This window comes from Impatiens glandulifera, chromosome 4, assembly GCF_907164915.1.
Source record: "Impatiens glandulifera chromosome 4, dImpGla2.1, whole genome shotgun sequence".
Taxonomy (NCBI): domain Eukaryota; kingdom Viridiplantae; phylum Streptophyta; class Magnoliopsida; order Ericales; family Balsaminaceae; genus Impatiens; species Impatiens glandulifera.
This window is the reverse complement of record NC_061865.1, coordinates 7972621-7990956: the sequence shown is the minus strand read 5'-3', so window position 1 is coordinate 7990956 and position 18336 is coordinate 7972621. Positions and strand designations below refer to the sequence as shown.

The 18336-nt window shown below is 31.5% G+C and overlaps 2 protein-coding genes across 2 annotated transcripts; one reads left to right on the top strand and one right to left on the bottom strand.

The window, feature by feature from the left end:
• The first annotated feature begins 99 nt into the window (after nt 1-99).
• Nucleotides 100-2112, top strand: LOC124934626 (protein SENSITIVE TO PROTON RHIZOTOXICITY 2-like). Its single transcript, XM_047475149.1, has 3 exons — nt 100-535; nt 1044-1252; nt 1603-2112. Exons 1-3 carry the CDS (start codon nt 100-102, stop codon nt 2110-2112), a joined length of 1155 nt encoding a protein of 384 aa, XP_047331105.1.
• A 3402-nt stretch (nt 2113-5514) lies between these two features.
• Nucleotides 5515-9248, bottom strand: LOC124936569 (pentatricopeptide repeat-containing protein At5g04780, mitochondrial-like). Its single transcript, XM_047477077.1, has 3 exons — nt 6305-9248; nt 5850-6026; nt 5515-5756 (listed from the first exon to the last, which is right to left on the bottom strand). Exon 1 carries the CDS (start codon nt 9098-9100, stop codon nt 6314-6316), a length of 2787 nt encoding a protein of 928 aa, XP_047333033.1. The 5' UTR covers nt 9101-9248; the 3' UTR covers nt 5515-5756; nt 5850-6026; nt 6305-6313.
• Nucleotides 9249-18336: the final 9088 nt, after the last annotated feature.

Below are 18336 nucleotides of genomic sequence, written 5' to 3'. Positions count from 1 at the left end.
CTTTTTTTTATACTTCCCTATATAGTCACTTGTATCCAACATCCATTTTTCCACAAAAAAAACATCCAAAACACAATCTATGTTTAAAGAAGCACGACGATGATTCCAACCGCTAACTTCCCAAACGTGTCACAAAGTCTATATGGGCTGGCCGAGGAAATTATCGAACCAAATCCAGCCTTGGATTATCATTCAAATTCTCTTTTATACAATCTCTCAACTCTCAAAGACAAGATCCATCAACTCCAATCACTTGCAACTATCATCGTTGATCAAAACTGCGACAATTCAACACAACATATGGCTGTCGCAGCCAACATGGGAAGTATTGTTCAAGAAATCATTGTAACTGCTTCATCTATGATGTTTACTTGCCAACAAATGACCATCGGGTCATCTTCATCGTCAACTAGCCATGTAGTCAAGTCAAACACAGCTGTTGAGAACCGAGGATTCCATATCGGGGAAGATAGGGCTGGGACGGGGTTTTTCTCGGGATCGGAAACCATGGATTGTATTAGAGAATTGAATCAAGGTAATAGTTTTGGATCCTTATATATTATCACAAAATCATTTAGAACGAGATAAACATGATCATATATATAAATATATATTGTTTTAAAGGATTAATAAATCGTTTCATTAATCCATATTTTGTTTTTGCAAAATTATGTTATTGTAAACCTAATTAATAAGTTATGATCACAATTGTCCAAAGTTAAAATCAAATTAAACAACTCATACAAATAAGAAACATAGATCCATATGAAGGCGTGAATGAATTAAGATTGACACGGATCCTAATGCATTTTTTGGAGGATTTTAATTAGTTGATGAAAAGAAATATTATGTATATTTTGTATTATTATTATTACTATTTATTGTTAATAATTAATTCCCTCTTGTATATATATATATTGTGAAAAAATCTATACAATATGATGTAGATAAGAGTTGTTGAAGTTTAATGATTTTTTTCTTATATTTATGTTTAATTCATTTATACACGATTTTGTTTTATGTTATTTTAATTATTCTTTCAGAATGGTTGAACGAAAACTACATTAACGACACATCTTCAACTTTACAAGAAGATAACGGGCATCGCGATCATGGGACGAGGGCTGGTGTGCTCCATGAAGTGAGGGGAACTCGGGAAGGCGTATGCAATGATGATATGAACTCTTTATCGTATGATATTGTTGAACTTGATGCTGCAGATCTACTTGCCAAATACACACATTATTGTCAGGTTTGTGGTTCTCTATTTCTATTTATTTATGCATGTTTTACTCATAAGATGAAGATATGTACAATTAGGGTTTAGACTCAAAACTTTGTTCTTTTGATTTCTTGCATTGAATTGTTTTGTGTTTGAAATAAACTTGTGTAGTTCGTTTTTCATGATTAGCATGTAATGTGTCGACAAACATTGGTCGATCTATCGTTATCATTTCCACTCAACCACGTCACCAATCATTATGGAGTGTATAGATTATAATCCAATGTGGTTATATATGTAGTAAATGTGAATCTGTTGCATGTTTTATTTTTATGGAGTTGTTTTTACATAAATTTTATTCCTTGGAACTTTGTTATAAGGTATGCGGAAAAGGATTCAAGAGAGACGCGAACTTAAGGATGCACATGCGAGCCCACGGTGATAAATACAAGTCTAGCGCCGCCTTAAGTAACCCCATGAAGGGCATTGCAGGAGCGTCTGAGGACCAAACCGCATCTAAAACCACCCCCGCAAGGAAATACTCTTGTCCACAAGAAGGATGTAGATGGAACCGAAAGCATGCAAAATTCCAACCGTTGAAATCCATGATTTGTGTCAAGAATCACTATCGTCGAAGCCATTGTCCCAAGATGTATGTTTGCAAACGTTGCAACCGCAAACAATTCTCCGTTCTGTCTGATCTTCGTACACACGAGAAACATTGCGGGGACCTCAAGTGGCAGTGTAGTTGTGGAACCACGTTTTCGAGAAAGGACAAGTTGATGGGCCACGTGACTTTGTTCGTCGGTCATTTTCCCGCCGTCACTTCTTTGGGAAGGATGGCAAAGATTGAACCCTCGGGAGCCCAACAACATGATTATAATCGCTAAAATGTATAACGAACTTAATAGATTTTCATCTCGTCTAGGAATCAATAGAGAAAGTCAAGTTCCTCGTGATACACCAAACCCGACAATATAGGTTATTTATTGACTTTCTCTTTTGATTCAAAATCGTGTATAATCTGTATCATTAACTTTGTTTTTATCATGAAATAGATTAAATAAAAGAAAATTTGATTATTGTTTAAAAATGAAATCGTATTTAAAGTGCCAATATATATATAATTCATCTTATTATCCACAACATATAATGAATCTAATGAAATTGAATGAATTTAATTAGTTTGTTATGTAAATATATTATTAATTATCTTCAATCTTCATAGTTACTTTTATTTTAAACATATTATATATGATATCATTTCTTTCTTTTTTGATCTTGAACAAAATAATATTATCCTTTTCAACCATATTTAAAAGTAAGTTGCTTAAGATTTTAACTGAATATATTCATAGGAATCATTAGAGAATGGCAAATCTCTTATGATACAATAAGATTTGTAATTTATTGTTCTTTTTTATTCAAAATGTGATGTAATTTGGATCATCTTCTCTATTTGTAGTCATGAAATAAATTAATAAAAAAACAAAATTTATTCAAGAATGAAACCTTAGTCATGAAATTACATGTTAGAGATTTTGTTAGAGAAAGATAAACTTTTAGATCATTTAAAGTGATAATCACACACTGCTATATTATTTGTGAGAAAAAACAAACAATAAATTTGTTACATATCTTTATAGGAGTTGTCAAGGGTTAATCAAATAAGAAAAAATTGTCTAGTCATTTTAAAAACAATTTAATGAAAATATTCCACTTTAAAAAAAAAGTGACAAAATTATCAAAATGTTACAAATATTAAATGTTCATTAACTAATATTCAAGATTTTCTTAAGTGGCGAATACTTAAAAAATAAAATCCTTTAAAAACAATGGCCCATAATAAATAGCTTGAGAAAAATTGGAAACTATCATTAATTTCTTAATTGAGGCATTTGTGTAGGACCTTATTATTTTGGTTTTGTTACATTTATAGTTTATTTATCTCCATTCCTCAATGTTAAGTTTTGATTTCATAATTTTTTTTATTCATTTTGACTAATAAAATTTACTTTTACAAGAAAAAATATGAGGAAGAAGCTAAGAAAATCCACAAAGACTTGGCACAGAGATCAAAATCCCATTGAACTTGTTCTTATAGATCAAATATATTACTTAAAGTATTAACAAGGTTAAATTACTCATTTTAAATTGGTGCTTTTGAGTACATGATTAAATTTGTATTTTTTATTTTAAAAAAATGAGTCTTCATTCAGTGAATCTATACAAACCGTGAATTATATTAAAAAAAAAATGGAGTAATATAATATAAAAAAAATGTATTACATTATTCCATAATTTTTTAAATTTTTCAACAAAATTCACCGATTTATTTATCTAATTATTAAAAAAATGGTTAAACTTTATCTAATCGTTTTATCTTTAAAAAAAAAAATTAATTAACCCAAATTTTGTTAAGTTTACCCTACTCTAAATTCTAGATTAGTCTCCACTTTCATAATATCTTTACATATTAACCTAAGAATGTTCTAAAGGGAAAGATCATACCTTCTAGACATGTGGTCTAGAATCTAATTTGTAAATCATGTCCTCACTTTAACTTTAATTTAAAGTGGGGGAGAAGCTTTCGAAAAACAAGTTATATAGGAGAGGCTTGAATAATGTAAAAAAATAATATATTAAAAAAAATTTTAAAATCTTGAAGGATTAAAATATATCAAGTTTATTTTTAAAATACTAAACTACAAGTTTATTACAAATTTTAAAAAAAAAAAATTGGATACATAAACTTTAATAAGTATTAAATTTTTATTTTTTTGGGTGATGTGTAAATAATATTTTATACAAATTTTACAGGGACATCAATGTGAATAATATTAGCTTCTTTTTTTTTTAAATACATTCAGATTTAATTAACACTTACTATTTGATTTATATCATCATCATCAATTAGCATTATATTATAAAACATTTATACCCAATAATAAGTTCTTCACCAGATGCTTGATCAGGTGAATTAACACATAAGTCGATTTGGTAACTGATATTATGGAAGAAATTATATCCTTGTTATCGATTGGAGTTGTAACTTTCTGATAGAAAGTAGAGTTCTTGAGATTTGCTTTCCTATTTGTACTTTTTATGGTATATTTTTGTTACATGATGATGAAAATCATAGTTCTTAGATTGCTATCTGTTTTATCATCTTATTGTTTGAGTTTGGTTTTTGGGTTATAATCTTAAGTGATTATGTGGTTAAAATCAGTGACAATTTAGATAATTAGTGTTTTAAAGTATTAATTTTGAATAAATCAAATTAGAGGTTTAAATAACATTATTTGATAAAAGATTTTGAGAATAATTGCATTATGGGGATAGTTTAATCTCCCCTCAACACAAGCTCCATATTTGTGCTTTGGTAGTGGACTTTTTACTAATCTATTTGATGCAGTTCTGATGTTCTATTTTTAGTGTTGTTTTTTCTTGAAAGCACTGCTAGGAGAGATTGATGTAGTCTAGCCTTGATTTTTGCAGCATCTTTACGGTTCATTTGAGGAAGAACATCGATATTTTCAGTTCGCGACAGCTATTATACATCAAATGATCTTGAGGTAATACAGAAGTTTCTTGACAATGCTGTTGAAACTTGGTAATTATCTCAGACTCTCTTATGGCATCTGATTATTTGTGACTTTAGTTATTTCCTTTTAATGCTCAATGTCTATGTTTGTGATGCAAACTGATTCTGATTTATGATCAATTTCATGATTCTTTCATGTGATCTGGTTCTATACATAAATAGTTCAAATACAGTACACCCATCAACAAATATATAGAGATGTTGTTGTACTAAGGACTAGGGGAAGTTGAAGAAAATGTGAAAAGTGGTGAATTGGATAACTGACATATAGATGAAAGGGTAAACTTTTGTGAATTATCAAACAGTAAATTCTTTTACATTTTGAACATGCCTTTTACATGATGTTATTGTGCTAAACATGGGCACCATTGTTGAAGAAAATGCATCCAAAGTTGAATCTCTGAAATCTTTTTATCAGAAATATCTCGTGTTTGGATGATAATCTGTTGCATTTCTTGATTTTTACGCTAAGTTTAATGTGTAACTTTAGGAACCAGATTCTTTGAATAATATACTCGTGTTCTTGTTGGTTGGCTGAGCTATGACTCTCATTTTCTGTGTTTGTACCTTAATATGCTCAAAATATAGTTTCGATATTGATCAAATCTATACAAAATTATGGTTATGATTTGAATGAGTTAATCTTAAATCTAAATAAAATATTGAAACAAGTGTAAAATAATTTATTTAAATGTTAAAAGCTATTATTAATACAGTATTACAGTTGCAATGAATGTGATTTCTAATCTTACAAATTGTGTTTACAAATGACATTATTTTTTAAATAACTCAATCATCAAAATTTGTTAATAAAAAAAATAACAAGTATATAAATACAAGCATCTGAAATCCTGTCTGTCTTCTTCAATATGATTCCTTTCCTTTCCAGTTCTTCTTTCTTAGAAGGCAATGGCAGCAGTTGGAGTCTACCTAAATCAAATGTGGAGATGAAGCTTAAAAACCAACATTTGATGGAAGTTTCGAAAAGACGAAATATGTATGAAATGAAGTATGTTTTCTCACCTTTAGGAAAAAAGAATCTTCTTCTTCCTGTTATAAGGGCGGTTAAAAAGGACCTTTTAAAGCTGCTTAATCGTCCACATCTCCGATGATTACTATCAAATCTGCAAATATGTCTCTTCTTCTTTCGATCATAGGAGTGTGTATCCATTTGGATACAAAGAAGCTCGAATCTGTCACCTGTTCATTAACAAACAATTCCCAGCAAATGAGAACCAATATGAAATTCAAACCTATACATTTTCTTCCATTCTAGTGACTTTTCCAAACATTGGTTTTGCAACTATACATATCAATTGGGATAATCCTTGCATACATCTTAGTTTGATTCAGCTTATTTGCTCTATACATATAAATTAGAATAACCCTAGCATACATCGGGTTAGTTTGATTCAACTTATTGACACGAATCCGAATAAATGGTTATGAACATACAACAACAATGAAGGGCTACATACCTTGTTATGCTACCAATAGTCCCCACAAGAACACAATCCATCCCTAAAATGATGAAACCTGTTTATGTCTCTAATAATAATCTCCCTTTGGGAAATCGTCGAAATAAACTTCATCGTAGAATGACAATCCAAACAGATTCTAAGATTCTTCTTCACTCTTATTGGAACTCCAATTGGAGTAGCAATAAGCCCAAAAGCTACAGCTAGTTTCTCACTATGGTATGAAAGAAGTAATTCCTTCTCATTATTCTCCACACAATGAAGATCAGTCTCAACCATAACAACATACCCCGATTTCATCATCAACGCTCTCATCTCATCGAGTTTCGCATATATTTCTTCGCTTCTCGGGTTACCTCTATCGCCCACGATAAAGGTGTAAACTTTATCCCTAATTTCAATCCAACTCATCCCCGGTTCCTTCTTCACATTCCCATCCTTCATTAATCTCCTCACATTCGCGACGCTTTCCCACATACCAGCCGAAGCGTAGACATTCGCGAGAAGAACATGAGTACCCGTTTTTTCAGGATGATTTATCATAAGCTTATTAGCCGCGAGTTGAGCAAGTTCAACGTTCTTATATATCTGCGCTGCGCCAAGAAGTGCACCCCAAACGGATGCATTAGCTTCGAAGGGCATGTCGTTCAAAAATTCCATCGCTTCGTTTAGTTTTCCAGCGCGGCTGAGAATATCGATCATGCATGCGTAATGCTCTTGGGTAGGTTCGATCCCAAACGAGTCCTTCATAGATTTGAAGTAGCTTTTCGCTTCGGTAACCAATCCCGCGTGATTACACGCGTAGAGAACGTTGACTAGGGTGACGTTATTAGGGGCGATACCGTCGTTTAACATGTCGTTAAAGAATTCGATTGCTTCGGTTCCATAACCGTGCTGAGCAAGCCCGCCTATCATAGCAGACCACGAAACAACACCTCTCTCGGGTATCTCAAAGAAAGCGCGGAAAGCGTCGTGAATACATCCACATCTCGCGTACATGTTTACGAGAGAATTTCCAGCGAAAACATCCGAAATGAAACCATGTTTAACGATTTCAGCATGGATTTGTTTCCCCTGTTCTAAAGAAGATAGATTTGCGGATGCATTGAGGAGAGAGCTACACACAAAAGAATCCGGTTTCAATTCCATATCTTGCATTTTGAGATAAAGTTTCATAGATTCCTCCGATTGCCCGCATTGGGAAAAAACGGTTATCATTGAAGTAAACGACGCTAAATCTAATAACGGGCATTCTTCAAAAACTCGAAACGCGTCTTCTATAACGCCACATTTTCCATATGCGTCGATTTGGCTGTTGGTGATGTAAACGTCGTGCATGAACCCTAGTTTTACACAAAGCGTGTGAATTTGTTTACCAATATTAACTGATTGTGAACTACCAATCGAGTTGAGAACCGCCAGTAACGTTGTCTCATTGAATCCGACACCTGAATTATAAATACCGATAAAAAGAGAAATTGCTTGTTCGTCTTCACCTTTATGCGAATAACCGCAGATCAAAGCGTTTGCAGCAACCAAATCTCTCTTCGGCATCATTTCGTAAATCATCCTGGCCTCTAACATAAGATCACACTTACAATACATGTCGATAATCCCAACTGTCACAAAAGGGTCCCATAAAATATCCATTTTGATCAAGAACGAATGCAACTGCCCCGATAATTCCTTAAACTCAAGTCCAGAATTCGCTTTCAGAGCACTAGACATAGTAAACACATTCGGAATAATTCCAAACCTCTTCATCTTCCCTAAAAGCTCCAACGCCCCACGATTATCATCATGAGAAACATGACCAGCAATAATCGAATTCCACGAAACAATATCAGGTTCTTCAATTTCCATAAACGCACCAATCGCATCTCGAAGACTTCCAGCCTTAGCATACATGTCAATCAGCGCGTTCTTCGTGTACGAATCACAATCATAACCAAGCTTTATCAGGTACACATGAATTCCTTTTCCTCGATTAATGTCTTCAATTCTCGTGCAAGCATTCAAAGTACTTGACAAACTATACTCATCCGGCCTTACTTCAGTAGAAACCATTTCCTGAAAAAGATCAATAGCTTTCCCACAAAAATCGTTTTGAACATAACACGAAAACATAGCATTCCACGAAACAACATTAAGACTGGGGATTTCCTTAAACAACACCCCTGCATCCTTAATTTCCCCACACTTAGCATACATAACAACCAAAGTGTTCATAACAAAAACATCTGATGTAAAACCAGTAAGAAACACAATCCCATGTATCGATTTCCCAATTCTCAAATCCTTCTTAATCGAGCATGCTTTAAGAACACTAGGGAAAGAGAATTCATTACATTTGACACCAAGCTTGTGCATTTCAAGGAAAGTCGATATAGCTTTCTCATTCAACCCGTTTTGGGCATACCCTGAAAGCAAAGCAGACCAAGAAACCATATCTAGTTCAGGACTTTCTTCGAGTAGTTGGCGGGCGTAAGTAAAAAACCGACATTTTGAATATAAATTAATGAGATGGTTCCTATGTTTTACATCTGTTGAAAGACCAATCTTGGTTAAGTGACCGTGGATTTGAAGACCGGTGTTTAAAGACCGGGATTGACAGCAGTTTGATAATAGTTTTGAGTAGGAAATTGAAATGGGTTCTAATGATTCTTCCTGCAGATCATCGACTAATTCTGCAGATGTTTGGAGAAATCTAGAAGATGAAATTGATTTGTTATAAGGATTAAGAAGCCTTTGATGAAGAGATAATCGGAAGGAACTTAGCTGGTGAAGCAGCTTCATGACATCTGATCACGCAATGAATTAGAGAATCATATTACATAGTCGGAGGACGCCGGAGTACGGACGACCAACGACCGACGACCGGCGACGGGAAGAAGAGGCTGTGCAGTGAAGGACAGGGGAATGCGGCGCAGCGGGAGGAAGAAGAAAAGAAAACAAGGTCTAATTTTTCAGATTATTATAGTTATGTAATTTCAATATATTTTAGGGGTTAAATTGGTATTTGTGAGTCATATTTTTTCATTTTCTTTTTATTTTCCTAAAAAATGAGAGAGAAAAGGAAGAAATATTATTTTGAGTTTTGTTTTTAGGTTTTTTTAATTAAATATTATTTGATAAAGAAAATGGATTATTTGAAATTTTTTTTAGCATGAATTTAATATTTAAAATTTAATAAAAATAAATTCGTAAATAAATGGTTTATCAAATATGACTTTATATCACGTGTGCAATCATGGTGGGTGAATTAGTTATTAGTTGGTTCTTCATCGACTAATCTCTCTTTGTGAATTTAAGAAATTTACATAAATTTTTCAAAAGTTGGTTTGTGGGAGATCGTGTTTTATTTTGTGTTAAAATCAATGACTTTGTGTAATGAAATTAATGTCATTGACGAGAATGAGGAGATTCGTGAACTCTTCGCTAAGGAGGTTAGTTCTCAAATTCACATTATTAGCAAGTTACTCGATATGTGTAAGGAATAAGAAACGGGGGCATGTCAGTGCCAGTGAAGTAGAGCTACATGGTTAAGAGTCGGAGATAGAAAAACCAAAATTTTCCATTGAATTTCTAATGCGCAAACAAGAAATAATGTGATAAATCAAATTTTGATCTAGGGAGAAGTTTATAATAGTGAACCTGAATTTTCTAAGAGTATTATCAAATTCTATAAGAATTTGTGTAATGAGTCATTTAAGGCCAGACCTAAATTGAATGGTATAACTTTTGATTCAATTAATACAGCGCAAAAAGATATGTTTGATGATCGTTTTACATTGGAGAAGGTTGAAGAGGTCATTAAGGGGTGTGGAAGTGATAAAGCAGTAGAATGCAATGAGATTATTTTTGTTTTTTCAAGAAAGCGTGCACTTTCCTTAGAAAATGAAATTATGGAAACAATTGATCATTTTTATCAATTTCATCATTTGATAAGAGTTGAAACTAGGGATGGCAATGGGGCAGTTCGGAGCGGAGAATGCATTTACCATCCCCGCCCCGTTCGGTTTTTTTCGGTTTCAAGAAATCCCGCAGGGCTCCGTTAATAATTTTTTTTAAAATAAATAAATAAATACAAATTATACAATAAAATTATATAAACAAATTTTTTAATATAATATATATTATAATATATTAAAATTTTATATTATTATAAAGAAATAACATTACTACTCTTATAAAATATAGTGAATAAATAAATATATTAGTGATTTAATATATTTAATTATGTTTATACTATTCGGGGCAGAATCATGGTGAAATCGGGGTGGGGCGGGGCAGGGACACAAATACCATCTCTGCCCCATTCCTATTCGGTTTCGAGGAAAAATCGTCCCAAACGAGGCAATTCAGTTCGGTTTTCGCAGGGCGATTTCAAATTGTCATCTTTAGTTGAAACTCTACTTTAATATGTCTCATTCGTAAAGCTCCAAGAACTATTGATGTGGATAATTTTAGGTCTATTAGTCTCATTTCATCATTCTATAAGATTATCGTGAAATGTTTGGCTAATAGGTTGCAGAGGGTGTTAGAGACAGCCATATTTAGTAATCATATGACATTCATCAAATTTTGTCAATTCTATGATGCCATATTAATAGCCAATGAGTGCATTGACCCAGCTAATTTAAGAGGTAAAAATGTGCTTTTGTCAAATTAGACATTGAAAAAGCTTATGATCGTGTCAATTAGGAGTTTTTATTTGATGTAATGGACAAAATGGGAATGGGTGCAAAATGGATTTTTTGGATTATATTTTATCTCTCGACGGTTAAGTTTTATGTCATTGTTAATGAAAGTTCTTAGGAATTTTTCGAGAGCTCTAAAGGGATCAGACAGAGTGATTCACTCTCTCATTTTTTATTCGTCACTGTTATGGAAGCTCTCTAAAAATTGATGGTTTTGCAGAAAACTCGGGACTCATCCGTGTAGTGAGTTGTGGGTCAAGAAGATATTCATTTGCCATATTACATTTGTTTTTTGCTAATGACACGCTCTGCATGGTTCAGGCTACTTATATGAATTTTAAACATCTTCAAGATATTTTATGGTTACTCGGTGCATGTTCCGGTCTTCGAGATAATCTTAATAAGTCAAACATCTTTTTTTTCAAATTTTGTTTCGAATAGAAGAAGGATAAGGTTGGAAAATGTGTTGGGGTTCAGAATTGGTGATCTTCCGTCAACATATTTAGGTATGTTATTAGGTGCTAAATTACAATTCAAGGTCTCTTGGGACCCGATTATCACTAAAATAGAATGTAAATTGTCCAGATGGAAAAGTAAAATAATCTCAAAAGGGGCTCGGTTAATCCTCATTAAGAGTGTGTTGCCATTTATGCCCACATATATGATGTCGTTATTCATTCTCCCCAAGAGTATGGTGGTGAAAATGTAAAGAATAATGTGTAAATTACTATGGGGATCTTCTAACTCATCATTTTGTTATTTAGTTAGTTGGAATAAGGTTAAATGTTTTAAAGATCAAGGAGATCTAAATATTCGAGATCTTATTTTTTTAATAAAGCTCTTCTATCAAAATGGTGTAGTAGATTTACAATGAAGCGAATAGTCTTTAGGCATCGATAATCAGATGTAAGTATGGTAATGATCGGGTTGGTTCACCAAAATGTCTAATTATCCAGCGGGGTCTAGCATTTGGAGGGGAATTTATCCTATGTGGAAAAAATTTTGTGAGCATTCTAGAATCATTGTGGAGGATGATTCTTCGATTAGATTTTGGGACGATATTTGATGTAGTGTCAAAAGTCTAGCTACGACGTATCTTGAGCTTGCTTCCATTGTTATATGAAGAAATTCCACAAGTAAAGACATGTTTGATCCTCGATTTAGTGGTTTTGCTAGCCGAATTAGATATAGAGGGAGATTAAACATTATGGAGACTTCGTCCCATAATAGAGTTTTATTTTTGGTATGACACAAACAAGTGTCATCGTCTGAACAAGATATTATGCGTTGGCAAGATATGGATAGTTTTCATGTGGGACATTCTACAAGTTGTTCACTAAGATGATTTCATATAATTTCTATTGGGAAAAACTTTAGGATGCAAAGATTTCATCCAAGATCTCGTTCTTTGGATGGAGTGTTATTCATGGTGGAATTTTAACAGATGATGTGTGCATGAAAAAATGTTATATTATGGCTAGTCGTATGTGTCAAAAAGATATTGAATCGGTAACTCACTTATTTTTGCATTGTCGAGGGGTGACTAGTATTTGGAGTCTTTTGTAGAGTATTATTGGGATTCATTGGATGATGCATGAGTCTTTAGGTAATTGTTGGGAAGTTTGGATTGATGCGATTGATATGAGAAACCTACATATTTGGGCTATCAGCCAAATTATTTTTTGGTGAAGTATCAAGTTGAAGAAAAACCGTCGTACTTTCAATAATCATAGTCGTCTGATGCGTATTATTCATAATACTATTATTATGATGTTTTCTGATATTCGTTCAAGAAAACAAGTAGAATCTGTCGGGGAGTTAATCGTTCTTCTCAAAGATTTACGAGCTCGAAAACTTATTAAGTAATATTTTTTTTTATTTTTTTATTTGTTATTTTCATGTCATGCTTTGTTGTTGTGTTTAAATGATATTTTTTTATTTTTAATATAAATGAACATTTTTCAAAAAATACTTTTTTTAATAAAAATAAATATATAAAATATTTTGGGATTTCAATTAATTAATGAAATAATTGTGTGGTTAGAAAAATAGTGTGATTGGGTCTTGAGTTTTTTTTTTTTTTAATCTAAAAGTCCATGTGTCTAATAATTGAGAAATGATTTAGGCGCATATGTGGAGTTGAAAGAAAAAATAATCCAAAAGAATGTTCGGGACATTTTTTTACTTGATTTTTCGTTTACATTCCAATAAAATGGTCTTGGTATTTTATTTTTTATTTTTTTTAGTACGACATTCGTGATATTGTGTCGTTCTCTATTTTGTTGCCTTTATCACACTCCTAATAACTTGATTAGTACATAATTAAATGTCATTAAATAAAATGATTTCTTCTAATTTCTTTTTTATTTACATATTTGTAGTGGCTGAAACTTGATAGTTTAAAAAATGTGGCTAAAAAATGGGAAAACGGATTAAGGATTAAGTAAATACACTTAATCATTTAACTATAGGTCAGACGCAAAACTTACCGCCTGAGAAGTTTAAACCTAAGAACTTAAGGTTAGTATCCACATCTTTTTGTCGTTAGACTAGAAGAGAGAATCTATTATTTATATCCAATAACATTCAAACTTTCATTAGTTTTATTGTTTTTTTTAACTAAATATTGTTTAATAAAAAAAGGATCATTTGAGATCTTTTTAGCATGAATTATTAAAAAAATATATATTTAAAATTTAATAAACATAAAGTTACAAAGTATTTAATATTTTAATTATTAATTTAAATAATTGATTGGTTAGAAAAATAGTGTGATAGTGATATTTTAATTTAATTTGGTTTATTTTATTTTTTTAGATTTTTAAAAAATATGAAATATTTGGTATATTTAGAAATAGTGTCATTAAATAAAATGGCTTCTTCTAATCCATTTTTTATCTCCATATTTTTTTAATATGGTAATGGTAGACAATTTCAAATTATTTGGTAATAGACATGCTAATTAAATTAAAAAAATATATATTTGAAAGACAAAATGTTTAAATTAGTCAATTTTCATGCCTTAAATGGTTGTATATTGAGGATGAATTATACCTTGAGCAGGGACGGAGCCACACATGGGCTAGGGTGGGCTTCAGCCCCACCTAAATTAAAATCTTAAAACAAAACATTTTATATATATATATATTTGACAAATAACTCTTAGCCCAGTTGGCTCTATGATTAAATTTTGAAGATGAGGTCAGGTGATCAAACCATGGCCTCACCCTTAATATTATTTTAATGTAAAAATTAATTCATAATTATTTTATTTTATACTAACAATATTTTCTAATATACAAATATTTATAATAATCCATAAATTTTAATTAATATATAAATAAGATTTATTTATATAAATAAAGTATAAAAAATAATATATAAAATAATTTAAATCATATAATAATATTATTTATTTTAAAATTATATTTATATAATAATTATACATTATTTTTTATTTATTTTAATATAATTAATAATACAAGTTATTTATAAGGGTAAAATATAAAAATTAAAATAATAATAGTTATTAATAAACAAGTTAAAATAGTTACATTGGTTTGATTCGGTATTTAAATATAGAATTTGATATCCTGCTCAAAAACCTAACAAATCTCCTAGAATTGATGTTGATGTAAGTTCTCTTAAACTTGATTCAGCATTACGTATTCCGATATGGAAATATCCTTTTAATAAAATGGATGAAATTAGACGAGCTTATATAAGATAGGGTCATATCAACCTATTAAGGATGAGTACCCGCCGACCAAATTTAGAAATCAAAATCGACGGTTCCAAAGTCATTAGTTTAAGAAATTTACTTGGTTAGAATACTCTCCTTTGAAAGATGTTACTTTTTGTTTCCCATGTTTCTTGTTTGAACATAAACAACCCAAAAAACCTACATTTACAATAGATGAATTCAAATATTGAAAACGAGTTAATGATGGGGATAGATGCTCTTTTGTTATGCATATAGGATGTAATATTTTACCACATAATAGGGCAGTTGAATATCTTGATAATCTAATGAATATCCTTGTCGTATTGACAAAGTACTGAATGCATAATATTCAGATGAAAAACAAAATAACAGATTACGACTTACAGCAACTATTGAAATCACTCGGTGGCTCACTTTGCAAGCGTGTGTGCATTGAGAGGGCATGACGAGTCTCCATCTTTGAATAATCGTGAAAATTTTATTAAAAAAAAAAAGCAAAGTATAGAAAGTTAAATCTGAGATGCAAGTTAGAGTCAGCCCCAGGTAATTTTTTATCCTGGCTCCGCCCCTGACCTTGAGTAACATCCAATTTTAATGAACTTTTGTCATGGGTTAACTTAATAATCTATAAAAAAAAATATATGCTATCTATATTGAGATATTAAAAACCCGTTTCAAAACATACAGGACGACGGATGTATCTTTAGCGACCATGATCTTTTTTTTATTACGGTACAAATGTAACTGTAACCCTCAGAAACTTTTATCCCTAAAAAAATCGAGGTTCAAGAAATTTCAATATTTATTTTCGTGTCGAACATAAAAAAATTTATTTTGAAAGGTCACATTAATTTTTAATCAAATTTTAAATAATCTTTTAAATTTGAAATAATCAAATAAGAATTTGATTAAAAAATCTTTAAATTAATTAAAAACAACTAATTTAAAACATTATTTATTTATTTAATAAAGAGTCGCATTTTTAGTTTAAAATTAATAAAAAAAGCATACGTGTACACATATTTTTAACTAAAGTTTTGTTTTGGTTTGTAGTTTGGTGATACTCGGGAAAGAGATTTCGTGTTTTATACTCTATACCTATTTTAGAAAATAATCTATACTTTTATAAAATCTTGTATTTTGAAAAATTGTTTGTATAACGTTTTATTTTAACCAATTATTCTTCCGATCCTAAACATGCACACATTTTTGCGTATTTAAAATTGCAACAACAATATTTAAATGCTGGTATATGTAACTAATGATGATGACTAGAGATTAATGTACCTGAATAACATCAATTTTAAAAGGCATTTAGGTTTAAAAATAAATCCCAAATGAGCCTTTATTTTAATATTTTTATGTAAATATTCTAAAAAAAATTTAAATCATTTTCTACTTTTTTGAGATTTTTAGAAAAAGGTTTGGGTTTCAAAATTATAAAAATAATTTTGAAAATTAAAAAGTTGAACCAAACAGACCCTAGGATCGGTGTTCTCGGTCCTAGGTGCGATTTTTATTGGTCGGGGCTAAAACTATCGGTCCTGGGTTGGAACCCCTCAGTCAAGGTGTTAAGGTTCCTCGGTCGGATGTAGGAATCATCGGTTGGGTGAGTGGATTCTCGATCGGGTGCAGGAATTCTCGGTCGGACCTCCTCGGTCGAGGTTCGAAGATCCTCAATCACATCTCTCGGTCGAGGTTCCAAGATTCTCGGTCGGATGTTGGGAATCCTTGGTCGAGGCTAGACCTGGGCTAGGTTTCCCGGTTCTCAAGAACATCAAAACTACAGGTTTTGCAGTTTTGTTTGAGGAAGGGATCCTTTGATCTAAGGACATAAGAAGCTTCCAATAGTTCCCAATATCATTTTGAACATCACCCCGATGTATCATACGACCGAGAAGGGGTTCCATTCAAACAAAACAGGTTTGGTATAAAAAAAAACGGGTTTCTGGTTTTTGATTCTTGATGAATCGTAATGAGCTTTCCAATAGCTTCTTTGTGCTTTATGTGAGTTAATGAAACCAAAACATGAGCACTAGTAGTTCATTTTGATCCATTCAATAATAGAAATTTTCATTTTTTATGAAAATTTTAATTTTTGATCAAACATGATCGGGATGGATTAAAACTGATCCAAATAGGTTCTCAACATCATTAAAAACATGTTGGGAAGCCTTTTGGATTGTTGTTCTTGAGCAATAGAAAACCCGATTTTGAAATTTTCCAAATTCAAATTTGAGGTTTTTCGATTTAGATTGATTGATTAGGTTTTGCTTCACCAGAAAGCTTGTAAATGATTTTAGGATCATTTTGCAATCAAGAAATTCAATAACCAAAGAGTATATGAAAGTGTGAAAACTGAAATATACAAATTTTAATTTCAAACTGGAAGATTGAATTGGACGGTGATAAGAAGCTTACCGAGAGTTGAAGAACACTCCTTAGCTCTTAGAGAAACTTTTTGAATGCCTGGATTAGAGCCATATGACCTTACACGAAAATTCCAAAAATCCAGAAAACTTGAAGCTTTAATGGCGGATTTCTGAAAAAGATTAATTGAGGGCTTGAGAGTGGATCTCTTGCCTTCGGTTTTCTCAAGGGGGCTATTTATAGCCTCCCGAAGTCAGTTTGCAAAACAAGTGGATCAGATTTAATCAAAAGTCATCAATGGTGTTTTGGCTATTCTTGATCCAACTTGCCCGATCAGGCCATGATGAAGTCTATGATCATAAATAAATTATTTTAGTGGGCTATCGACGGAGTTCCATCTTTGACAAACCAAAGATGGGATATGTTATTATCATGTTCGTCGTCGTGAGGAATTATACAAGCCAGACGTGAAACAACGTTGTTTCGGGTGTAAACTCGGACGCAAGACGCTCTGTTGGCATTCTATACGAGTTTTGTCCGCAATCGGGCGTTCTGTCGCGTTTCATCTAATGACTATTAAGCGCGTGTTAGTTGATCCCGTGCTTCGTGGGTGCGCTCCTTCTTCGTTGCAACAGGCTACGCAGATGGCTTCTGGGTGTTGGATGAAAATTCAGCACCTATCTGAAGGTTGTGGTTCCTACTCCAACGATCCTTAATTTCGGCCATACATGATCACAGACATTTAAAAGCTTAAAGGTTTGTTTGAAATTGATTTTTCTTTTACTCTTTTGATTTTGTTTTCAATTTTAAAAATATACAAAATATTTATTTATTTATTTATTTTATATTTTTTGGTTTAATAAATAATTTGTTTAAGATAAAATGACTCTAACAATTATTCTAAATTATTTATTTTAATCCTTTTTTATTTTTGTAAAATTAATTTGAGATAAAATGAATATAACATTTATTCTAAATTATTTTATTTATTTTTATGATCATTATCTTTAATTATTTAGAATTTAATTATCACAATAATCAATCCAATTAATTATTTAATTATATACTGAGTTTGATTTTAATTATTTTAATTTTATTTATTCAAAATTAATTAAAATAATTATTTAATTTTATAAATTGGTAAGTAAAATTTTAATTCTTGTAGTGATATTATCCCTAATCCCATTTCAGACCTAAAATATCGGGATTGTTGGGAGGATGGATTTTGTGAATTAGTT

Excerpts from the sequence above, each read along its gene's own strand:
- LOC124934626 (XM_047475149.1), top strand. The coding sequence starts at position 100 with ATGATTCCAACCGCTAACTTCCCAAACGTGTCACAAAGTCTATATGGG. Across the intron at positions 536-1,043 it reads TATTAGAGAATTGAATCAAG|AATGGTTGAACGAAAACTAC; the intron begins GTAATAGTTTTG and ends TTATTCTTTCAG. Across the intron at positions 1,253-1,602 it reads AATACACACATTATTGTCAG|GTATGCGGAAAAGGATTCAA; the intron begins GTTTGTGGTTCT and ends CTTTGTTATAAG.
- LOC124936569 (XM_047477077.1), bottom strand. The coding sequence starts at position 9,100 with ATGAAGCTGCTTCACCAGCTAAGTTCCTTCCGATTATCTCTTCATCAA.